The sequence below is a fragment of the Ambystoma mexicanum genome, chromosome 10, assembly GCF_040938575.1.
Source record: "Ambystoma mexicanum isolate Mex_15411 chromosome 10, UKY_AmexF1_1, whole genome shotgun sequence".
Lineage (NCBI taxonomy): Eukaryota > Metazoa > Chordata > Amphibia > Caudata > Ambystomatidae > Ambystoma > Ambystoma mexicanum.
This window is the reverse complement of record NC_090932.1, coordinates 77833624-77858042: the sequence shown is the minus strand read 5'-3', so window position 1 is coordinate 77858042 and position 24419 is coordinate 77833624. Positions and strand designations below refer to the sequence as shown.

At 48.2% G+C, this 24419-nt stretch overlaps 1 protein-coding gene across 1 annotated transcript in view; it reads left to right on the top strand.

The window, feature by feature from the left end:
* Nucleotides 1–24419, top strand: part of LOC138493127 (intestinal-type alkaline phosphatase-like) — a 233907-nt gene that overhangs the window by 117113 nt on the left and 92375 nt on the right. The window contains exon 5 of the mRNA XM_069620328.1: nucleotides 10061–10233. Coding sequence (XP_069476429.1) covers nucleotides 10061–10233 — 173 coding nt within the window. The remainder of the gene's footprint in view (nucleotides 1–10060; nucleotides 10234–24419) is intronic.

The following is a 24419-nucleotide window of genomic DNA, read 5'->3' as shown; positions in this document are numbered from 1 at the left end:
TATGGAGGCCAGAGCTGGAAAGCATAGAGTGGATCTGTGGAAGAATGGAGGACAGTGGCAGATAGCATGGCGTGTATCCGCGGGAGCGGGGGGATTATGGAGGCCAGAGCTGGAAAGCATAGAGTGGATCTGTGGAAGAATGGAGGACAGTGGCAGATAGCATAGCGTGTATCTGGGGGGGGGGGATTATGGAGACCAGAGCTGGAAAGCATAGAGTGGATCTCTGGAAGAATGGAGGACAGTGGCAGATAGCATAGCGTGTATCCGCGGGTGCGGGGGGATTATGGAGGCCAGAGCTGGAAAGCATAGAGTGGATCTGTGGAAGAATGGAGGACAGTGGCAGATAGCATGGCGTGTATCCGCGGGTGCGGGGGGATTATGGAGGCCAGAGCTGGAAAGCATAGAGTGGATCTGTGGAAGAATGGAGGACAGTGGCAGATAGCATAGCGTGTATCCGCGGGTGCGGGGGGATTATGGAGGCCAGAGCTGGAAAGCATAGAGTGGATCTGTGGAAGAATGGAGGACAGTGGCAGATAGCATGGCGTGTATCCGCGGGTGCGGGGGGATTATGGAGGCCAGAGCTGGAAAGCATAGAGTACATCTGTGGAAGAATTGAGGACAGTGGCAGATAGCATAGTGTGTATCTGGGGGGATTATGGAGGCCAGAGCTGGAAAGCATAGAGTGGATCTGTGGAAGAATGGAGGACAGTGGCAGATAGCATAGCGTGTATCCGCGGGTGCGGGGGGATTATGGAGGCCAGAGCTGGAAGGCATAGAGTTGATCTAGGAAACCATTAGGATAATATTAGCGGCCCTAGAGTGGATCTAGAGCCAAATGGAGGCCAGTCTTGAAGAGCATGAAGTGGATTTGGTTAGAGGATGGAGGCCAGGGTAAGTGTACAGTGTCTGGGCAAATAGTACAGTTCATTATCAGAACAGTCATTTGTCTGAGAAGCCTAAACATGCTTCAGTACATATCCTCAAAAGATGAATAGCATGTATGTATGTAACCTATACAGAAGGACACACTGTATATGTTTTATGGATGCATGCAGCCCCAGCAGAAGGACATTCCGCGTCAATAAAATTTGTGTAGCTACCCAGCTTGTACAAAGGATGTACTCATGTACTCCCCTTTTATATGTACCAGGTGTGTACAACGGATGTACTCATGTACTTCCCTTTTATATGTACCAGGTGCGTACAAAGGATGTACGTACTCATGGACTTCCATTTTATATGTACCAGGTGCGTACAAAGGATGTACTCATGGACTTCACTTTTATATGTACCAGTTATGTACAAAGGATGTACTCATGGACTCCCCTTTTATATGTACCAGGTGTGTACAAAGGATGTACTCATGTACTTCACTTTTATATGTACCAGTTGTGTACAAAGGATGTACTCATGGACTCCCCTTTTATATGTACCAGGTGTGTACAACGGATGTACTCATGTACTTCCCTTTTATATGTTCCAGGTGTGTACAAAGGATGTACTCATGTACTCCCCTTTTATATGTACCAGGTGCGTACAAAGGATGTACTCATGGACTTCACTTTTATATGTACCAGGTGCGTACAACGGATGTACTCATGTACTTCCCTTTTATATATACCAGGTGTGTACAAAGGATGTACTCATGTACTCCCCTTTTATATGTACCAGGTGCGTACAACGGATGTACTCATGTACTTCCCTTTTATATGTACCAGGTGCGTACAAAGGATGTACTCATGTACTTCCCTTTTATATGTACCAGTTGCGTACAAAGGATGTACTCATGGACTTCACTTTTATATGTACCAGTTGCGTACAAAGGATGTACTCATGGACTTCCCTTTTATATGTACCAGTTGCGTACAACGGATGTACTCATGTACTTCACTTTTATATGTACCAGGCGTGTACAAAGGATGTACTCATGTACTCCCCTTTTATATGTACCAGGTGTGTACAACGGATGTACTCATGTACTTCCCTTTTATATATACCAGGTGTGTACAAAGGATGTACTCATGTACTCCCCTTTTATATGTACCCAGCTTGTACAAATGATGTACACATGTACTTCCCTTTTATATGTACCCAGCTTGTACAAAGGATGTACTCATGTAATTCCCTTTTATATGTACCCAGCTTGTACAAAGGATGTACTTGTGTACTTCCCTTTTATGTGTACCCAGCTTGTACAAATGATGTACACATGTACTTCCCTTTTATATGTACCCAGCTTGTACAGATGGCTGTATGCTAAGATGCGTATCTGTATGTGTGTGTGTGAGACCTCCTCTTGTTGTACAACGCCTTTCCTTCACCTCTTCCCCTACTAACTGTGACTGTTTCCCAGTTAATAGTCTTCCCTACCCTCTTCTCATAGGGTGTGACCCTTGACTTTTCGACCTTACGCTCATCTCATACTGGATCACCTGTGCATACTCGACTTGTATATAGTCTTCCCAAGTCTTCCTTTACCGTCTTGCCATATTGAGTACTTGTGTTTGTTCTTGCTGCACCCAACCTTCTCTTACCTCTCAACTCATGCCGAGTTACCTGTTTCTGCTCTTCTTTTACAAAATCTTCACTTACCGACCTTATCATACTCGGTTGCCCTACTCATACTCATACAATGTATACCCATTCTTCCTTACCCTCTTCTCATACAGTTACCTACATCTGATTTCCCTATACTCATTCTTTCCTTACCCTCTTCTCAGACAGTTACCTATGTCTGACCTCCATATACCCATTCTTTTCTTACCCTCTTTTTATACAGTTACCTATATTTGATCACCCTATACCCATTCTCCCCTTACACTTTTCTTATACACAGTTATCTATGTCTGATCTCCCTATACCCATACCTCCCTTACCGTCTTCTCATACACAGTTACCTATGTCTGATATCCATATACCCATTCTTCCCTTACCCTTTTTTCATACACAGTTACCTATATTTGATCCCCCGATACCCATTATTCTCTTACTCTCTTGTCATACACAGTTACCTATGTATGATCTCCCTATACCCATTCTTCCATTACACCAGTATAATAATCTACCTTTACCCCTTCGTCCCTTATTCTCTACTTATACACAGTTAGCAATGTCTGATCTCCCTATACCCATTATTTTTCATACCCCCTTCTCATACAAAGCTACCTTTGCCTGATCTCCCTATACCCATTGTGCCCTTGCACTATAGGTAACTGTGTATGATAAAAGGGTAAGGGAAGAAAAGGTATAGGGAGATCATACATAGCTAACTGTGTATGAGAATAGGCTGAGGGAAGTATGGGTATAGGGAGATCAGACATAGTTAACTGTGTATGAGAATAGGGGGGCGTGGCTTGATGGCTACGTGAGAGGACGTTCCTTGGAGGAGCTCCCGATGATCTGATCCTGGGAAAAAAGTGATGGTTTTTGGCGGACTTTCGAGCCCACGGTGCATCTAAAGGCGTATGAAAGTGAGGGGCATACGGTGCGTGCCCTCCCCAACGGCGAGACTGCATATTCACGGAACCAGACCCCGAAGAAGGTGGCGATCGTGCAAAGGAAGGGGAGCACCCAAGATGGCCGCCTGTGGACAAAGGGCCATAAAAGGTCCGACGAGCTGAGGAAGACAAGGTTGGTCGGAACGTGGGCGAGCTCAACCAGATAGACGGGTCGCATGCGCCTCGGGCTGAAGGCAAGAACATAAGGGCGAGCCACCACTGCAGAGGCCATGGGTCGTGGCAAGCTAGCAGAGTGAATCCAGGTTCAGCGAAACCTCGCTCTGAAGGGACCGGCGAGCGAACCCCGCGAGGATACAGCTGGGCGCATGGGCCCAATCGACACAACAGGATGTCTTCCAAGGTGGTGCGACCCCGATCAAACAGCCTACGATGGAGACCTATGCTAGGTCGCCCTCGGGCGCGGAAGGGGGCAAGAGTAAAGAAACCCCTGCGGCAGCGACAGACCCACCGGGTACTATCCAGGAGGTGCTGGCAGCAATTGCCGACTTGAAGGTGGCCTGGGAGACGAAGCTGGGCCTGGCCATGAAAGAGTTGCAAGAGGGCCTAAACCTCAAGATAGGAGCGGTCCGAGAAGAAGTGAACCTGTTGCGCCAGGATGTGCGAACGATCACGGAGCGCACTGGGGAACTGGAGAAGGAGTTGGCCCTGACCGTGGAGGCGTGCAATACACACGCCAAGGAACTTCATGCCCTCGTGCAACGAGTGGGCAATTTGGAGGACAGAGCAGAGCAGGCAGAGGGGGGCGCCAGGCGCAATACCATTCGCATAGTCGGGGTACCGGAGGGAATGGAAGGATCGAACCCCACGGATTGCGTTGAAACCATGCTTTTGCAGGAGATTACAGGCGGAGAGCTGACCCAGGGGTTCGCAGTCGAAAGGGCACACAGGGCCCTGACCAGGAGACCGGCCCCAGGAGCCCCCCACGGCCATTGATTGCAAAGATCTTGAACTATCGTGACCGCGAGAAGATTCTCGAATTTTTCCGGAAAGGGGGCACGATAGAAAGGGGGTCAGCGAATATAACAGCGTATCCGGATTACACTATGCTTGTACAACAGAGTCGAATGAACTTTGGAACGGTGAAGAGGAGGCTCAGAGAGGCAGGCCACCGCTACATGTTGCTTTACCCCGCTAGGTTAAAGGTGATTCATAAGAACAGATCCCTCTTCTTTGAGACGCCGAGCGACGCGATGGAATGGCTGGATATGCAAGGTCGACCACAGGAATCGGATGCCCAGACAGAAGCGGATGGAGATAAGTAGCACGCTGCAGAGGCACCCGTGAGGCCATAGCCATGACATTGGGACTAGAATATAGTTTGATATTGTGCTTGTGTGGAGGAAGTCACGGCATCTGCCGGCGGGTCCCGTTGAATTCACTTCTCCTAAATAGATGACTGGGAGCTCCTGGGGAGCAACCTCTGCACCCGATAGTAGTACACTTAGTTAGGTCACTGTTAGATTGGTGACACCCCGCGACGTCCTTGTTCTTGGTTAGGAGACGGGTCCAGGCGTGGGTAGGCCTGAGATCAGAGGGATGGAGCTGGACTAAGGTTGGGGGTTGGTGGGGAGGGGGGGGAGTTGTGTGCAGTGGTGTGAGGTTGGGGAAGGGGGGGCACGGTTCGTTAACAGAAGGGAAAGAGCCAGGAAGCGACCCTACATGGGGAACATTATGGGGAGGGATGGGACGGAGATAGACCGACTAGATGGTATCGGGTAATCTCAGAATTGTGACCTGGAATGTACGGGGCCTCAACAGCTACCTTAAACGTAACAAAGTGATGATGTATGTGAAGAGGATGCGCATAGACATAGCCCTGCTGCAAGAGACCCACCTCACTAGGGAAAGGCTGGAGGTGGTCGGGAGGAAATGGAAGGGCACCGTTGTGGGGGCGGCGTACTCCGCGTATGCCAGAGGGGTTGTCACTTGGGTGGCGCCCCACGTGCCGTTTCGAGTGCTTGATTCTACGGTGGACCCGGAGGGTAGAATGGTGGTGGTAACGGGTCTCTTGGAAAACGGAGAAGTACACATCATAAATGTGTACGCCCCCAATAACGATACAGCGGCTTACTTTAGGACCCTCTACGGTAAACTTGGCCCCCTGGTGGGGGGTACGGTAGTGTGGGGGGGGACTTTAACTGTACCGTAGACCCCAGTATGTATAGGTCCAAGGACAGGGCGGGAAAAACGGCACCGGCGGCTAAAGCGCTGAGTACCCTACTGAAAGTCCTAGGCCTAGAGGATGCGTGGAGAAGGCTGCATCCCACGGATAGACAGTACTCACACAGTGCCACATGATTTGTACACAAGGTTAGACTACATGTTTGTAACAGCCGGGATAGTGAGAGAAATAGAAGGAGCAGAATACAAAGCCCGAGTGATGTCGGACCACTCGCCCTTGGTGGTAGACTGGAGACACCAGCCCCCACGACTGCAGATCCCTACATGGAGACTTAGGACCGAGGCTCTGCAGGAGGAGGGGTTTCGGGAGGGCCTGAGGGACGCCATTGAAGAATATTTTGATACAAACACGGGAAGCGTAAGCTCTGTGGGCACATTGTGGGAAGCGTTTAAGGTGGTGGTGCGTGGGGTAGCTATTTCCCAAGTTAAGGGGCTACAGGGGGGGGGTCGAAAGGGAGCTCCGGGAGGTGGAAAGGGAGCTAGAGGAGCTCACGCGTTGCGTGAGCACCGCTCATGATAACAGAACCAAAGTAGAGGAGCTACAGTTGTCCTGCAGTGCACTCTGGGACAGACTGTGCAGACTCAGCTACAGGAAATATACGGAGAGGATACACGCAGGGGGCGACAAGCCGGGCAGATTGCTGACTTGGCTGTACAAGAGTGAGACCCCCCGCTCGGTGATTAGTGAGATTCAGGGCGAAGGAGGTAGCATATGCAACACCCAGAAAGAGGTAAATGAGGAATTCCTTAAGTTTTACAGACACTTGTATGAGGACACGGGGGAGGATATGGGCCAAGACATACTAGACACATTGGGGGATATTGAGCTGGCCACCTTAGATGATCTAGAACGTTCTGAGTTGGACGCACCCGTCACCTCGGATGAGCTGGAGGTAGTGATTCGGAACTTGCCCACTTGTAAGGCGCCAGGTTCGGATGGGCTGCCCAGCGAGTTCTACAAAACATACCAGCAAGAGTTGCTCCAGCCACTGCTTGCCACTTTCAACGAGGCCTATGAGAAGAGAGAACTCCCATTGTCCCTCCGTGAGGCTATAATCATCCCACTCCTGAAACCAGGCAAGCCGGCCGTGGAGCGCGGGTCTTACAGACCGTTGTCCATGCTAAACCAGGACAGCAAAATACTCACGGCGGTGCTGGCTAATAGACTGAAGAGGGTGATTAAGAAACTGATACACCCAGATCAGACGGGATATGTTCCGGGTAGGAACATCACCGATAACCACCGGAGGCTACACCACGTCATAGACCAAACTGAGGAGGACACGGGCGAGCTGGCTATAGTGTCGTTAGACGCGGTCAAGGCCTTCGACTCGGTACGATGGCCCTGGCTGAAAGCGGTCCTGAAGGGGTACGGAGTGGGACCCGGATACCTCAGATGGGTACACTTGTTTTACAGCACCCCGATGGCGAGGGTCAAGACAGGGTCCACGGTCTCAGATTCTTGGCAACTGGGCAGGGGGACCAGACAGGGATGTCCCTGCTCACCTATGCTGTATATACTGACATTGGAGCCGCTGGCAATATGCCTGCGTCAACAATATGGGGAGGTGGGCATAAACACGGCCAGTGGAGAGCATCTGATACCATTATATGCGGATGATATGCTCCTTTATTTGCGCTACCCAGAAGAAAACCTACAGTACGTCCTAGAGGTGATAGAACGGTACGCCATCCTCTCCGGTATATTGGTGAACCCTGGAAAGTCCAGCCTGTTCTCTTTGGGTAGATATAGGAATGTCCCGGTGCAGAGGCTGCCTGTTCTGCCAATACCATGGCAGCCCGTAACATTTAGGTATTTGGGAATAAACATTTATCACAAGATCGAGACAGAACACAAGCACAACACGGAAAAGGCGATAGAGGGGATTAAGAACAGTATGGTATTCTGGTCCAGATTGCCCCTGACCATGACGGGGAGGGCGGCCTTGCTCAAGATGGTGATCCTGCCTAGACTCTTGCACTTCTTTATAAACGTCCTGTTTCTGATACCCAGGAGCCTATTCGCGAAACTTCACAGCGTGTGTAGGGGTTTTGTGTGGGGCAGCTCTAGGAATAGGGTGGCTCTGTGGAAGCTCCAGAACCTGTGTGACAGGGGGGGGATAGACCTGCCTAACTTCGAACTCTAATACCTGGCGGGGCAGCTGCAGTACGTGGCCAGGTGGCTCTCGACTGAAGATTTGGCGGAAGCCAGGCTCCTGCGCGAAGATACAGCCCCATACTTTCTGATGGAAGTGGTGTGGTTGGGCAGAGATAAACTGGTGGGCAAGGGGCGGCTACTGAGGTTGGGCTGGGAGATCTGGCACAGGACATGGAAGATTGGGGGGGACTCGGAACCATACTCCCAGCAGGCCCCTTTGGCGGCTCTGTGTGGGAGCGACTCTCAACTACTTGAATCGGTCCACAGATACTGGGAACAGGTAGGCCTAGCCACCCTCGGGGACATATGGCAGGAAGGGGAGGCGGTGGACTTTCAGCGGCTGCAGGAAGAGACGGGAGTACATGGTGGCCAATATATAACCTACACTAGGCTGGTGAAAAAGACTAGAGAAAGATGGCCGGAGACAGTGCTCGCGGAGGATCCAGACTCCTCCCTGGAAACCATGTATGATGTATCAGAGGGCGGGCACGAAATATCGAGGATATATGAGCTCCTGCGAGCAAGGGCAGGGAAGGAGTTGCTCCAATTGAGACAAGATTGGAAGGAGGAGGTGGGAGGACACATGACAGATGGGCAGTGGGAACGGGCCCAGAGGTACCATAAAAAGGTGTCCCGTAACGCGAGATTCCAACAGCTTCAATTGTATGTTACCCACAGGGCTTATTTAACCCCCGGGAAGATTGCAAAGTTTGGGGGATCAGCTATACAGCAATGCCCCAGGTGTGGGGAGGTGAACACGGGACTGCTACACATGTTTTGGGCTTGCCCGGAGGTGCATAGATTTTGGAACGAGGTCAAGACGAAACTGGCTGGTGGGGGGGGGGGGTGCTGGATGTGGAATCGGCCTGGTCATGCTTGCTTCGACTATTCCCTAGACCCCGGCATTTGAAACACATAAGCAAGATGAAGGACCTGGCCTATGTCTTGGCCAAACGTAGGATTGCCATGGGCTGGAAGGCGGTCCATAGACCTATGGTGGAGTTGTGGTGGACAGACCTCTTGAGATGGGCGGAAGCTGAATCCGTAGTCTGGTTTGAAGCGGTCACCAGGGGGGGGGGGGCGAAGAAGAAGTAGGGCCCTTGCTGGCCTGGCGGCAATTGGTGGCCTCGTTGGCAAACCCTCACCAGGGTGACAACGAGACAGAGGACCCGGTTGATGGCAGTCTAGGTAGCGTGCCACCCAGTGATATTCCTGTAAATGATATGTGAGAACTGGCTCTAGTTTAAAGGGGGAGGGGGGAGTTGGGGAGTTTGAAAATGTGTTGGAATATGATGCTTTCTATGTTTTGAAACAGTTGTAGTGTGTTTGTTTGACCTTAAAAAATAAAATACAAATATATTTAAAAAAAAAAAACTGTATGAGAATAGGCTAAGGGAAGTACGGGTATAGGGAGATCAGACATAGGTCGCTGTTTATGAGACGAGGGTATAGGGAAGAATGGGTATAGGGAGATCAGACATTGCTAACTGTGCATGAGAAGAGGATAAGAGAAGAAGGGGTATAGGGAGATCATACGTACATAACTGTGTATAATAAGGGTGTAAGGGAAGAATGGGTATAGGGAGATAAGCTATAGGTAACTGTGTATGAGAAAAGAGTATCTCCCTATACCCATTCTTCTCTTACACCCTTATTATACACAGTTACGTATCTATGATCTCCCTATACCTCTTCTTCTCTCATCCTCTTCTCATACACAGTTAGCAATGTCTGATCTCCCTTTACCCATTCTTCCCTATACCCTCTTCTCATAAACAGCTACCTATGTCTGATCTCCCTATACCCATACTTACCTTAGCCTATTCTCATACACAGTTACCTATGTCTGAGCTCCCTATACCTATTCTTCCCTTACCATGTTCTCATACACAGTTACGTATGTTTGATCTCCCTATACCGACTCTTCCTTTACCCCCTTCTTTTACACAGTTACCTATCTTGGGTCTCCCTGTACCCATTCGTCCCTTACCCCCTTCTTATACATAGTTGAACATGTCTGATCTCCCTATACCCATTCTGTCCTTACACCCTTCTCATACAGTTACCTATGTCTGATCTCCCTATACTCCTTCTTCCCTTACTCTCTTCTCCTATACATTTGCTTATGTCTGAACTCTCTTCCCACAGCCTTTCCTTACCCTCTCTTCACATTCAGTTACTTTTTTGTGATCTCTCTGTTCAGGAAAATCAGTTGGAATTGTGACCACCACACGTGTACAGCACGCCTCTCCTTCGGGTACATATGCCCACACAACGGATCGGGACTGGTACGCAGATTCTCAAATGCCCGAGGAGGCCCTGGCTCAAGGATGCACTGACATCGCTGCTCAACTCATCAGCAACGTGGACATTGATGTAAGTGTGGAGACGGCATAAGAAAAATCCACTCACTCGCACACTCAGTCTCACACCACTCATTCAGCACACATCTCACTCAGTTACTTACTAACTCACTGAGTCAGAAACTACTCACTCACTTGCTCGCTCTTTCCATCAGCCGTGCCTCAGCTCTCTTGTATCTTCAGCCTTCCTCTGTTTTCTCTGTAATCCTTTTCTCCCTTTGTTTTTCCCTTCAAGCTCTCTGGTTCTCAATCCTTACGTGGCCTTTTGTCCTGCTTTACCTCTTTAAGTACCTGTTCCACTGTTTCTCTTTCTGGCTCCTTGATTGAAAGGCCAAACCTTTATTTCTATTGCTCCTTTATTTTGTCTCTGCCTCGATGTCCAGCACCCTGTCTCTGCCTCGAAGTCCAGCACCCTGTCTCTGCCTCGAAGTCCAGCACCCTGTCTCTGCCTCGAAGTCCAGCACCCTGTCTCTGCCTCGATGTCCGGCACCCTGTCTCTGCCTCGATGTCCGGCACCCTGTCTCTGCCTTGATGTCCGGCACCCTGTCTCTGCCTCGATGTCCGGCACCCTGTCTCTGCCTCGATGTCCGGCACCCTGTCTCTGCCTCGATGTCTAGCACCCTGTCTCTGCCTCGATGTCTAGCACCCTGTCTCTGCCTCGATGTCTAGCACCCTGTCTCTGCCTCGAAGTCCGGCACCCTGTCTCTGCCTCGATGTCCGGCACCCTGTCTCTGCCTCGATGTCCGGCACCCTGTCTCTGCCTCGATGTCCGGCACCCTGTCTCTGCCTCGATGTCCGGCACCCTGTCTCTGCCTCGATGTCCGGCACCCTGTCTCTGCCTCGATGTCCGGCACCCTGTCTCTGCCTCGATGTCCGGCACCCTGTCTCTGCCTCGAAGTCTAGCACCCTGTCTCTGCCTCGATGTCTGGCACCCTGTCTCTGCCTCGATGTCTGGCACCCTGTCTCTGCCTCTATGTCCTGCACCCTGTCTCTGCCTCTATGTCCTGCACCCTGTCTCTGCCTCTATGTCCTGCACCCTGTCTCTGCCTCTATGTCCTGCACCCTGTCTCTGCCTCCATGTCCTGCACCCTGTCTCTGATCGATGTCCGGCACCCTGTCTCTGCCTCGATGTCCGGCACCCTGTCTCTGCCTCGATGTCCGGCACCCTGTCTCTGCCTCGATGTCCGGCACCCTGTCTCTGCCTCGATTTCTGCACCCTGTCTCTGCCTCGATGTCTGGCACCCTGTCTCTGCCTCGATGTCTGGCACCCTGTCTCTGCCTCGATGTCTGGCACCCTGTCTCTGCCTCGATGTCTGGCACCGTGTCTCTGCCTCGATGTCTGGCGCCCTGTCTCTGTCTCGATGTCCGGCACCCTGTCTCTGCCTCGATGTCCGGCACCCTGTCTCTGCCTCGATGTCCGGCACCCTGTCTCTGCCTCGATGTCCGGCACCCTGTCTCTGCCTCGATGTCCGGCACCCTGTCTCTGCCTTGACGTTTTGTGTAAAAGCAAGGAGCAAACATTTTCCACATTTACAAAATGTAAATTCTACCTTGAAATTTCACTTTACAAATGGCTTTTAACATGGATTAAATAGAATCCGTCTATTTTGCTATTAGCAAGCGCATCTCATAGGAATCTGTTGTTTTAATGCCTGCATGGAAGGGGTTACACCGGGTGGCAGGGAAGGAGTGCATGGAGGAAATCGTATTTCCTCTTCGTGCCCCTTTAATACCTGTACCTAAAATGAAAATGTCCTAAAGTTTAAAAGTGAGGTGTGAACGGCTTACACCTTGCACTGACACTGCACTTTTGCTCCTTCAGAACTTGTAAAATGATCGTGAAACATGTCACAAGTTTTGTTTAGGCATCCAATGCACTAACAAACATTATAATTAGGATGTATGTCCATTGGTGCCTCTGAAGCCTCTTAGTTGAGACTTGCGCCTACAGTGACCTTAGGCCATGGGGCTGCCACCTAAGGCTTTTCTGATGCTTTGGACTACAATCCCATCAGGCCTAGGCAGCATACTGAATGTTGCAGAAACATGGGATTCGTAGTCCAAAGCATCAGACCTTTGCTTTAGACTGCACTGGAAATATCGACTAGCTGTGTTTCAGCCTATGCAGATAAATATTTCTATCATCTTATTACGACCAGGCCTTAAACGGGAAATAGACATTTTAAAAGTGTGCTAAAGAAAATGCCAATTCATGTTGTTTCAAGGTCATCTCAGGGAATGTACCTTCGTTTTTTTTAGAAAGATGTGTACATGTTCATAAGTTCCAGCAGCACTCACCTGCCACATTTTATGATTCATCCCAGCAATCTACCCAGAAATTTAAGGAACTCGAAAGAGTGTGCAAAATTCACCAGCTTCAAACCTGTGTTCGACGGCCGGGGCAAGTACTCAGGGCTAAACTCACCATAGGACCCTGTCCAACCTTCTACGCAAGGTTCACATCACTTAGATCAGACATCGCAGAGATCGTGAATGCATCCCTTCGAATGGGTTCAACAAACAACAATCACCCCTAACTTTTAATCCCTATGTCTGATTCCAAAATGCGGGCAAATTCTGGTCCTCTATCTAACCTTCCGGACTTATCTAAACTTCTGGAGAATAAAAGTAATCATGACAGGCAATCTGGCTTTATTCCTTTTAAGATAGCTGGTTAGATAGCACAGTGAGCTAAGCACTCATTCCTGATATCTGTGCGCAGCCTGCTCTGGCAGGTTCGAATCCGGCAAGGGTCAACTCAGAATTTCATCATTCAGTGGTTGATAATTTGAGTACCACTTTGTGGGATAATAATGTCTTCTGAGACCTATGGCTGGGTACCTCTATAAAAGAAATAAATTATTATTTTTTTATTTTATTTATTGTGTTTGGTTTATACAAACCTTTACAATCATTTTATTTTTATTTTTTTTTTTGTACAGAGGAATCAAAAAGAAATTATTACAAGTTATACAATTTCATTTAAACAATGATGTGAAAGAAAAATGGAACAAATTAAAAAATGAATCATAGTAGAAATTTGTTAAAAATGACATTAAACATAAAGGAAAAGAAAAACAGTTTTTAAAACGAACTTTCGTATAAAAATAAACAACACCTCAATTTTAGTTCTTTCTCTTCATATTACTCATGGTAAAAATTCATTTAAATTTGAATCAATAATTGTCAAGAGCTCAATCAACTTTAAAGTAAAGGAAAGACGTGTGCTACCCATGCATCGATTCCAGAGTGATTCCATACTAATACTTGACTGATTCTGAACATCAAGATCAAAAATTCTTAAACGGGATGATGCAAAGAAAGGGCAGTAAATAACTATGTGTTTGAGTGTTTCATCTGCCTCTGCAACACCACAGAAACGGCACAAGATTGAGCAATTTGTTAGAATTGTTCTATTCCAGTTTTTAGTTTTTACAAGTGTATGAAACTGGTTTAGGCGGAAACGAAGCAAGATTTTCCTACCTAAAGCGAAGGAAATTGAATTAAATAAAAGGATCGATCTCCCCATTTCCTTCGAAACCTGTTATATTCTGAATAGGACGGGTAAGTTCCCATCGTATCAGTCAATGTGCACCAGTGATAAAGGTCATATTCTTTTTTTTGTGCTGGAAGAAACAGAGTCATGCTTTTTGGAGTTTCATTGATTGATTCCAAAATGGAATTCAATTTATCAGTGGTGGTTTTCAGCGAAAGGATACACGGGTTGTCCAGTAATTTATTGAGCTCAACATATAAAGTGTTTTTAGGTGGATAAACCATCTTAATATAGTTTTTTATGTTCCGCCAGTTTCTTTTTGCGGATAGCGGGAGCAAATTAATTTCATGGCAAATAAATACATTTGGGATAGATTGAGCTAAACCCAATGCAGACTTCCACAATTTGCCCTGAAGTATATCAAGAAAGGAATCAATGTTGTATAAGCACATGTCTAAGGGGTATAGGAGACATGGTTCAACTTTAAGCAGGTAAAACTGAATGAGAGGCAATAAAGAAAATAGACAATATTTATGATAAATGATTTTCATTTGTGAGGACAACGTTTTCGCTTTATTATTGAGGAAAGTTTGCCACATGCGTAAAGAATACGAGTCAGTCAACGGATAACCTAAATAACGAATAGAAGAAGAGTAGGAAAGAGCGGCGCCTTGTAGGAACCATGAAAATTTGTTTACTTTGCAACAGCCTTCAAAAAAGTTAGAATGAAAGATTTCGCAGGATTGACTGTAAGATTATTCACGAAATCTGCAAACAAATCAAGTTATTTTTGGAGGCCAAAGGGGGTACGATCAAATAATAACAAATCATCTGCAAAACCAATCCAATCGAGCCTAATAGGCCCTAATTTGGCTGGGAAGACAATCTGGTCTTTCCAGAGTGAATCTATGCCCTGCAGGTACAAATTAAAAAGGACTGCCACCATGTTGCAGCCTTGCTTCACTCCAATTTCGGTGCTGATAGAATTTGTTAGCGCACCGTTACGATTTAAGCGTATACGGTAGGTCGTATGAAGGTGCAACAAGGCAATCAAAGCGACCAAAGAGTGGGGTTGCCAAGATCGATCAATTTGGCCCAGAGAAGTTCTCGAATTACACTATCGAAAGCTGCTGTCAAATCCAAGCTGGCCATGTAAACAGGCCCCATATGCGAGCTAGCAATTTGTGCTTGAAGATGCGCTAGGATAGTGGCATTAAGGGGACAGCCAATATATTTTCTGAAGCCTACCTGATAGATAGACAATAGATTGTTTTGCACGCTAAAGGCTTGTAGTTCCTGCAGAAGTAGTAGTGAAAAGATCTTAGAAGATCCATCAGTAAGCGCAATTGGATGATGGTTACAAGGAAGCTCAGGTGGACCTTTCTTGTAAATAGGAATTATATGTGCTGAATACCACGACGATGGGATGAGGCCAGTTTGGAGAATCAAGTCAAAATGGATCTTCAATAAATGTGCCCAAAAAATGGGATCCGATTTGTATACGCATGGAGGTAGCCCATCGGGGCCAGGCGCTTTAGAGCTGTTAAGTTTGCCGATTGCATCAATGATGTCGTCGGTCGTTCATCTAGAGGTTGTACTACAAGTGACCACTGGGTGGCTACCTTTAATAAAGACAAAACGATCAGGCAACTGGAATTTCAGCTTGATGTAATTGGTCCAAACATCAGCAGAAATTACAGATTGAGGGTCAGAGTGCTGAGCAGATTTTATGCAGCGCAGTAGTGACCATGTATGTCTAGTGTCGTGTTTCAACAGATGGTAAAACATATTTTGGTTGTCGGCAACATACATAGAGATTTTCAAAAGTTTAATTTTATTTTTATAAGTTTTCTTGATTTTATTAATCACTGATGTTATTGAGATAGCATGAGACGTGGAACTTATTGTCTCTTTAATGGAGCAATTTTTTTCTCTTTTTAGTTCAGCTACTGAAGCATTGTATTTGTGAGCATGACTCAAATTAGGTGAAACCGTGGGCTGAGCATTTAGGGCGATTTCCATTAAATGAAATTGTATGCGTTTCACGTTGTTAAGTTCTATTTTGGATAAAGAAAAAGAACAGTCCCCAAGACGAGTAACAATATTATGATCAGCAGCAATCCTTTTCAAAAGATTCCGACAAACTTTCGGACTCCAACGAACAGACAAAGACTGTCTATCAGGCTCTATTAGGGTTAGGCTAGGAGTCGCAGCGAATCGGGCAAATGGTAGGTGTACAATTAAACTAATTAGCATATGATCACCAAATTTTGGGTTGGAAATAATGACCGAATCAATGATTGGGTATAAGCAGGAGGAGATTAAAAAAAATCAATCAATGATTTGCACTTGCCTCTGTGCCAAGTATAATTGTATGGATTAAGAATCACAGGGGCTGGTTGAATATCCCATTCTAGGAAAAAGTCTAACCAAGTTTGCCCGTTTCTTGCGGAAGAGACAGAGTAATTGGGAGCCAGACCAATTTTACTTTGTAAGACATTGTAGCAAAAGGCATTAAAATCACCATCAACAATTATTTTTAACAATGGATTGAGTGCAATTGCAGTTTCCAATACTAAATTTACGTCATCTATGATAGAATCGAGAGTTGAAGACAATCTATTCCAGTAGACACAAATCAGCAAAAAGAGAGTATTGGGCAAATCATCAGGGGTTAGCTCAACAGACAAAAGACCATGGGTACAGCTTATATACTTAGCAGCACTTTTACATAAAGTATTTATCAAGATGGCTATCCCTCCTGAGGGTCACCCCAACAAACCATGCAAAGCCTTGTGTGAAAAAACATGGAAACCCTCAATTGTGAATAGAGATCGACACATAGTTTCCTGTAGGAAAACAACGTCTGGCTGAGGACCACTCTCTTTGTTAATCCAAGCTCTAAAGTTGTTTAAGCCACATGGATTCCATGAGACAATTAATCACTCATCCGAGCTAAGAGTGTCCTATCAGACCTGCATTTGGATTTGAGGGAGCCGAAGTAGAGCCAAGTGATTGAATACCCTTAAGGGCGGATACAATCGCCAACAATTGCGTGAGAGTATTAGCATCAAGTCCTAGAGATCCTCCTTGATCTTTCAAGGCGGAAGGACTCTGGACTACAGTGATTTGGGTATTGACAAAGATTTCTGCATCATCAATAGAGTAGAATAGCATCAGTACTAACCCTATTGAGAGCAGATCATCCTTTTGTTCCCAAATTAACTTCATGACAAGAGGCGAATTGTATCTACAGATCATTTTGTTATTATTCACGGATGCAAGTTTGACCCAGTCAATGTCATCTGATCTAATCATTTTTAGGGCTGGGATCGCTTGCAAAGTTAAAGTGAAGTAGGATCGATTTAGCCTAGCTTTGCCATGGTGCTCTATGTCGCTTTCCCAACCCATCGCAACAGCTGATTTAAGCTCATCAGGCGACTTGGCCAAAGCTGCATTATTGGCGCTGTTTTTCATCGGAGAACAATCAACCGTTGGAGGGGTGGACCTCGAATTCTCACTATGCAGCTCTTGACTCAGATCTGCAGACAGCGATTTAGTAACTCTTTTGTCTGGAATATCAACGTTGTTGCTCGAGTTGGCATTGGGAGTGTGAACAGTCACCTTTGTCATTTGGGATTGGGGTTTCACCTGAATTTGTGTAGCCTCATCATTGCACAAGCCATGTATAACTCAGTTTTCTTTGAGGCTAATATAGGGTAAAAGTTTGAAAGCGTAGCTTGTTTGGAAACCGATTGAGAGTCTTCAGTTGGAGGCAATGAAGTTATAAGTTCCTTGCCTTTACTCAAAGCGATCTTCGATGCCATTTTTTTTTTTGGGAGACAAATTCGACATTGCCCTGGCAGCTTTTGTGCATTCCTCTTTTTGTCTGGACTCTGCTGCGACAGGGATAGACATCGAGGGATCAGAAAGGTTGAGCACTGCTTTGCACTCAGCATTTAGCTGGTTCAGGTCAATGATGCCCTCACCTCCTGATAAGTTGCATATCCCTTTTATATTAGAGTTATGGCGATCAAGTTTGGGAGTGCTCTGATTTTTTTTCAGCTTTTTGTTTAATTCTTTTATCGGCCCCTTTGCGTTTTTCAACTCTTATCAGTGCTCTTTTTTGTTTTCTATTGAGGACAACTGGAAGGGTTGCACAGGGGTAACTCGCTGCATCAGGCTTGTCACACACAGAATTCCGGTCAATCTCATTGTCAGAGAGATCGATTAGATTTGTGAGGGCAGAAGGACTATCAGGAAATGATATCTTTGGGCACTCAAAAGGGGGTTGAACATGATCATTATTTGGAGTGGAAGGAGTTGTAATTGTAGGATGAACCTCTTTGACCACCATCAATAGTTTTTCAATATTGGCTGCATTTGATGCAACTAGTTGTGCTAGTATAGAGTTCAGAGCTATTGGTAACGGTTGCAGAGGTATTGGACTATTCAAAACAATTTCCGCAAGTGTTTTTGTTTGAGTGCATTTATCACTAGATACAACAGAAGTTAGGTGATTTGAGCTTAAGACTGAAATTGCATTACGCGCAAAGAGCAGGCCTTTGATCTTGTTTATTTTAGAAGACATTTCAGTGTTTTGTAATTGAAGAAATCTAACTTCTTCATGAGTACGTTCATGGCCTTTGTCGAGTAAATTCAATATTCGTGTAATTATTGGAAAAGCCTCTGGATTAAACGGGATTAAACGGTAAATCCATTGGAGGCAAGGGATTCGGTGTATGCGTGGTGTCATTTGCACACCCCAAATCCACTGATTGTAATGGATGGGCGCAATCCTAAGGGTAAGCAACATGAGGTGATTGAGTTTGTTGTTTTATGAAAATAGGAGAGCTGTTAAGTTGTGCTGGGAGAGTCTTATTGGAGGGTCTAAGTGAGGAAGAGGAGCTCCCATTTACAGCCCCCTCGTATAACGCGGTGGGTTGATTGGGGGCTAGGTAAGGGTAGTTTAAACCCTGGTTAGGAAGAGCTGTATGATCCCCCCCCCATATTTCCTTTGTATGACAGGTGAGGAAGGTTCGTGGGATAATCTGATACATCTTCCTAAATCAGTTTCGATCATCAGAGGAAGGGTAGAGAAATCAGTCAAGTGATGATTGAAGCACTCAACACCCATTTCCTTTTTGATGGCAGCTCTCACAATGCTATCATCCAGGTTTGCGCTATCGTCCATTCAACCTCTTGGTGAGCTAGAGTTGGCCACCTTGGCTTCGAAAGAGCCACCACCAGGGGCTGAAAAAGACTCGGCTATGGGAGTATCAGTGAACTTTGTGGCTGCCAATGGCAAAAAGGCCCCTTGAGACATATTTGAAAGTACAACATCACTTAGTTGCGGCTCAGTTCCATAGGGAAACCCCAAAGGTTGGTTTACTGGGTCAGATAAGCAAGACCCTATAGGGTTAATTTCAGCAGCGATTTGAGGGGCGAGAATCATTTTAGAGGGATCAGCAAGCCCCATATTAATTGAGGCGTCAGTTATATCACTGCATGATTCCTGTATTTTCGGGTCCACACTAGATTTTAGCTCCATGTCCTGGGGAGGAGAAATCACAATGGAGGAAGTAGCTTCAGACAAGTTCTCTAGTAACTCCATTGCCGGAAGGTCAATGGGAAGACCCCCCTTAGCTTTTTGCAGTTTGGAGCGGTTTGGTATGGACCCTTTGGACGAAATGGGGGTATTTAACTTGCGCCCACTACGTAAACTATTGACCATTACCTTAAAGAATGGACTCATATACAATCAGAAGCCCATGCTGCTTCAAAGTATGGAGCAATGCCGTTGACCGCTGCACCGCAAACCGCGAACAGCAAACAGTACTTGCTCGGTACTTCTGCGGTGCGCGCACTGTGCGTGGTCAGGCGGGATGTTATGCTCACAGAGATGCATGTCAGAGCCCAAAGGGGCGGGACTTCTCAAACCGGAAGTGATCTAGACAAAAAATGCAAGTAAGAGGTATACTTTAGAAGGGTAAGTAGATGACACAAGACAAACCCTCTCCCTCCCAAGGTCAAATTAATGTCTGTATCTTAATGCTGCCAATGATCAAGTGCTGAGCTAATTGGGCACACTAGTTGGGCACACTGTGCACAGTTGGGCACAATAAGGGAGTAACGGAAGTAAACAGCGTATTCAGCTGTAATTGGGAAGGTGGAAATATAAACAGTCACCTCGTCGGACAGGAAGTCAGGCAAAAGTCTGTGTGACAGTAGCAGACGTCCTCCTCGTGTGCTGGCGAAAAAAGTGGTGGAGCACAATCCTTGGGTCAGCGCAGCCGGCAAACACAGCAAACAGTACTTGTTCGGTACTTCTGCGGTAATAATAAATGATTATTATTATAGGACTGGAAACAGGAATAATGGTTAAAAGAGAGGGCCTCGTCGCGGCCATGGATGAAGGCCATCAGGCCCCATTGATTTTTCTGGACTTTCGGAAGATTATGACATGGTCAACCACAAACACCTTTTCAGATATGCTCAGAGGGTGGGTGGGAATGTCTGGGAATGCTATATACTGGTTCTGAGGCTTTCTGCACAGCTGCAGATTACTAGTCAGACTGGGCATAGTGGGATCCTTTACAGAAACTATGCTGCAGAGCCCTTCCTGAACCATCCCTCGCGTCGGCCCGTGCAACAGAAATCCAGAAGTACATGGACAACACCCAGGCCCGTATACGTCAGGACACTGATGCAATGCGGATCACACTACACTAAGTGGTGTGGAAACCGGAGTCATAAAAGCAAGGCCTGCTGCTTTTACGCCTCCATTTTTCACTGTGCCTCATTTTCATGCTGACTCAGGTGTCAGCTGCATCATCTACAAGGCTCTCTCCCTGAAGTCCCCAAGCTGCCTCACTGAGAAACCCAGCATCTCCAGAGGCCTGCGAACCAGCAGAAGTAAGGACATGTGCAGACTTGACCTCACTGAGAAACTCAGCATCTCCTGAGGCCTGCGATCCAGCAGAAGTAAAGACCTGTGCAGACTTGACCTCACTGAGAAACTCAGCATCTCCGGAGGCCTGCGGTCCAGCAGAAGTAAGGACATGTGCAGACTTGACCTCACTGAGAAACTCAGCATCTCCTGAGGCCTGCGATCCAGCAGAAGTAAAGACCTGTGCAGACTTGACCTCACTGAGAAACTCAGCATCTCCGGAGGCCTGCGGTCCAGCAGAAGTAAAGACATGTGCAGACTTGACCTCACTGAGAAACTCAGCATCTCCTGAGGCCTGCGGTCCAGCAGAAGTAAAGACCTGTGCAGACTTGACCTCACTGAGAAACTCAGCATCTCCGGAGGCCTGCCGTCCAGCAGAAGTAAGGACATGTGCAGACTTGACCTCACTGAGAAACTCAGCATCTCCTGAGGCCTGCCGTCCAGCAGAAGTAAAGACCTGTGCAGACTTGACCTCACTGAGAAACTCAGCATCTCCGGAGGCCTGCGGTCCAGCAGAAGTAAGGACATGTGCAGACTTGACCTCACTGAGAAACTCAGCATCTCCTGAGGCCTGCCATCCAGCAGAAGTAAAGACCTGTGCAGACTTGACCTCACTGAGAAACTCAGCATCTCCTGAGGCCTGCCATCCACCAGAAGTAAAGACCTGTGCAGACTTGACCTCACTGAGAAACTCAGCATCTCCGGAGGCCTGCGATCCACCAGAAGTAAGGACCTGTGCAGACTTGACCTCACTGAGAAACTCAGCATCTCCGGAGGCCTGCGATCCACCAGAAGTAAGGACCTGTGCAGACTTGAACTCCGCCGGTGCAGGAAGGAAAGAACCAGAAGACAGGTCTTCTCTGTCTACACCCCAAGACTCTGGAACTCCTCCCCATTAACATTGGACTTGCTCCTTCACTTGTAAAGTTCAGGAAGGAGCTCACGACCCTCCTCTTCCAGAAAGGGCTCCTCCTTAACACCTAGGTGTACTCACCCTCCACACCCCACCTGAGACTGGGTGATCTGTTCCTCACTGTTTCCTCCCCTGGTTACTTGTAGGCCCCCGGCAGTCAATTGCCCCCCCCACTGGTTGTTAGCTCCCCACTCCATTACATCTCAGTTCACTCACTGTGTCCTGCCCCTATGACTTGTAAAGCGCCCCATTGCTTCCTGAAGCTCGGGGCGCTCTCAATAAATACCCTCATTTCAGTAAGCAATAATTGAGCTACAGACCGGCATTGAGCGGAGTTCACGTCTCCGCCATGATTTCCTCCTCCGCCGTCTTGAGCACTTCGCTTTACGCGTGCCCGTGGCACCTGCCAGTGAAGTAAACTCTGCCTGCAAAAAGTGTACATCTCAGGCGATATTTGCACAAAGTAAAGAATAAAAGTCTATTTAGCCCTCTTTTTCACTTTTACTTTTGCATTTCGCCTCGAAAAAGTGGAACATTTGACCCAAGGAGCTCATAAGTGTGAACGTTTAGGGGTGCGCTTCATGCAATTTGTATTTTTCTTAAAATGACGCCCTGTTTGTTTTCAATCATTCTGGTCCCCAATGAACAAAAACGAATACATTCACAAATCACGGGTTGAACCATTAGAACAACATGAATGAACCCGAATGAATATGATGTCATGAAAACCACTGCAGTGAACGATTTATTTCCCGAATGCGTCGAACGTGTATTCATTTCCACCTTTAAAGTGTTATGCCACCATTACATTTCAAACCACTCAATCTGCTCCTCCTTTTGCCCACCTTACCCTCCATTCCACCCTCTTCTGGGTGTGCTTTCACCCCACCTGTACACTTGCTCTCACCTCCTCCCACTACCTCCCATGCCGCCTTCACTCCGCTACCTCCCATGCCGCCTTCACTCCGCTACCTCCCATGCCGCCTTCACTCCGCTACCTCCCATGCCGCCTTCACTCCGCTACCTCCCATGCCGCCTTCACTCCGCTACCTCCCATGCCGCCTTCACTCCGGTACCTCCCAGGCTGCCTTCACTCGGCTACCTCCCAGGCCACCTTCACTCCGATACCTCCCATGCTGTCTTCATTCCTCTACCTCCCAGGCCGCCTTCACTCCTCTACCTCCCTGGCCGCCTTCATTCCGCTACCTCCCATGCAGCCTTCATTCTGCTACCTCCCATGTCGCCTTCATTCCGCTACCTCCCATGCCGTCTTCACTCCTCTACCTCCGAGGTCACCTTCACTCCGCTTCCTCCAATGCCGCCTTCACTCCGCTACCTCCCATGCCGCCTTCACTCCGCTACCTCCCATGCCGCCTTCACTCCGCTACCTCCCATGCTGCCTTCACTCCTCTACCTCCCATGCTGCCTTCACTCCTCTACCTCCCATGCCGCCTTCACTCAGCTACCTCTCATGCCGCCTTCACTCCGCTACCTCCCAGGCTGCCTTCACTCGGCTACCTCCCAGGCCACCTTCACTCCGCTACCTCCCATGCTGTCTTCATTCCTCTACCTCCCAGGCCGCCTTCACTCCTCTACCTCCCATGTCGCCTTCATTCCACTACCTCCCATGCCGCCTTCACTCCGCTACCTCCGAGGTCACCTTCACTCCGCTTCCTCCAATGCCGCCTTCACTCCGCTACCTCCCAGGCTGCCTTCACTCGGCTACCTCCCAGGCCACCTTCACTCCGATACCTCCCATGCTGTCTTCATTCCTCTACCTCCCAGGCCGCCTTCACTCCTCTACCTCCCTGGCCGCCTTCATTCCGCTACCTCCCATGCAGCCTTCATTCTGCTACCTCCCATGTCGCCTTCATTCCGCTACCTCCCATGCCGTCTTCACTCCTCTACCTCCGAGGTCACCTTCACTCCGCTTCCTCCAATGCCGCCTTCACTCCGCTACCTCCCATGCCGCCTTCACTCCGCTACCTCCCATGCCGCCTTCACTCCGCTACCTCCCATGCTGCCTTCACTCCTCTACCTCCCATGCTGCCTTCACTCCTCTACCTCTCATGCCGCCTTCACTCAGCTACCTCTCATGCCGCCTTCACTCCGCTACCTCCCAGGCTGCCTTCACTCGGCTACCTCCCAGGCCACCTTCACTCCGCTACCTCCCATGCTGTCTTCATTCCTCTACCTCCCAGGCCGCCTTCACTCCTCTACCTCCCAGGCCGCCTTCATTCCACTACCTCCCATGCCGCCTTCACTCCGCTACCTCCCATGCCGCCTTCACTCCGCTACCTCCCATGCCGCCTTCACTCCGCTACCTCCCAGGCTGCCTTCACTCGGCTACCTCCCAGGCCACCTTCACTCCGATACCTCCCATGCTGTCTTCATTCCTCTACCTCCCAGGCCGCCTTCACTCCTCTACCTCCCTGGCCGCCTTCATTCCGCTACCTCCCATGCAGCCTTCATTCTGCTACCTCCCATGTCGCCTTCATTCCGCTACCTCCCATGCCGTCTTCACTCCTCTACCTCCGAGGTCACCTTCACTCCGCTTCCTCCAATGCCGCCTTCACTCCGCTACCTCCCATGCCGCCTTCACTCCGCTACCTCCCATGCCGCCTTCACTCCGCTACCTCCCATGCTGCCTTCACTCCGCTACCTCCCATGCCGCCTTCACTCAGCTACCTCTCATGCCGCCTTCACTCCGCTACCTCCCAGGCTGCCTTCACTCGGCTACCTCCCAGGCCACCTTCACTCCGCTACCTCCCATGCTGTCTTCATTCCTCTACCTCCCAGGCCGCCTTCACTCCTCTACCTCCCAGGCCGCCTTCATTCCAC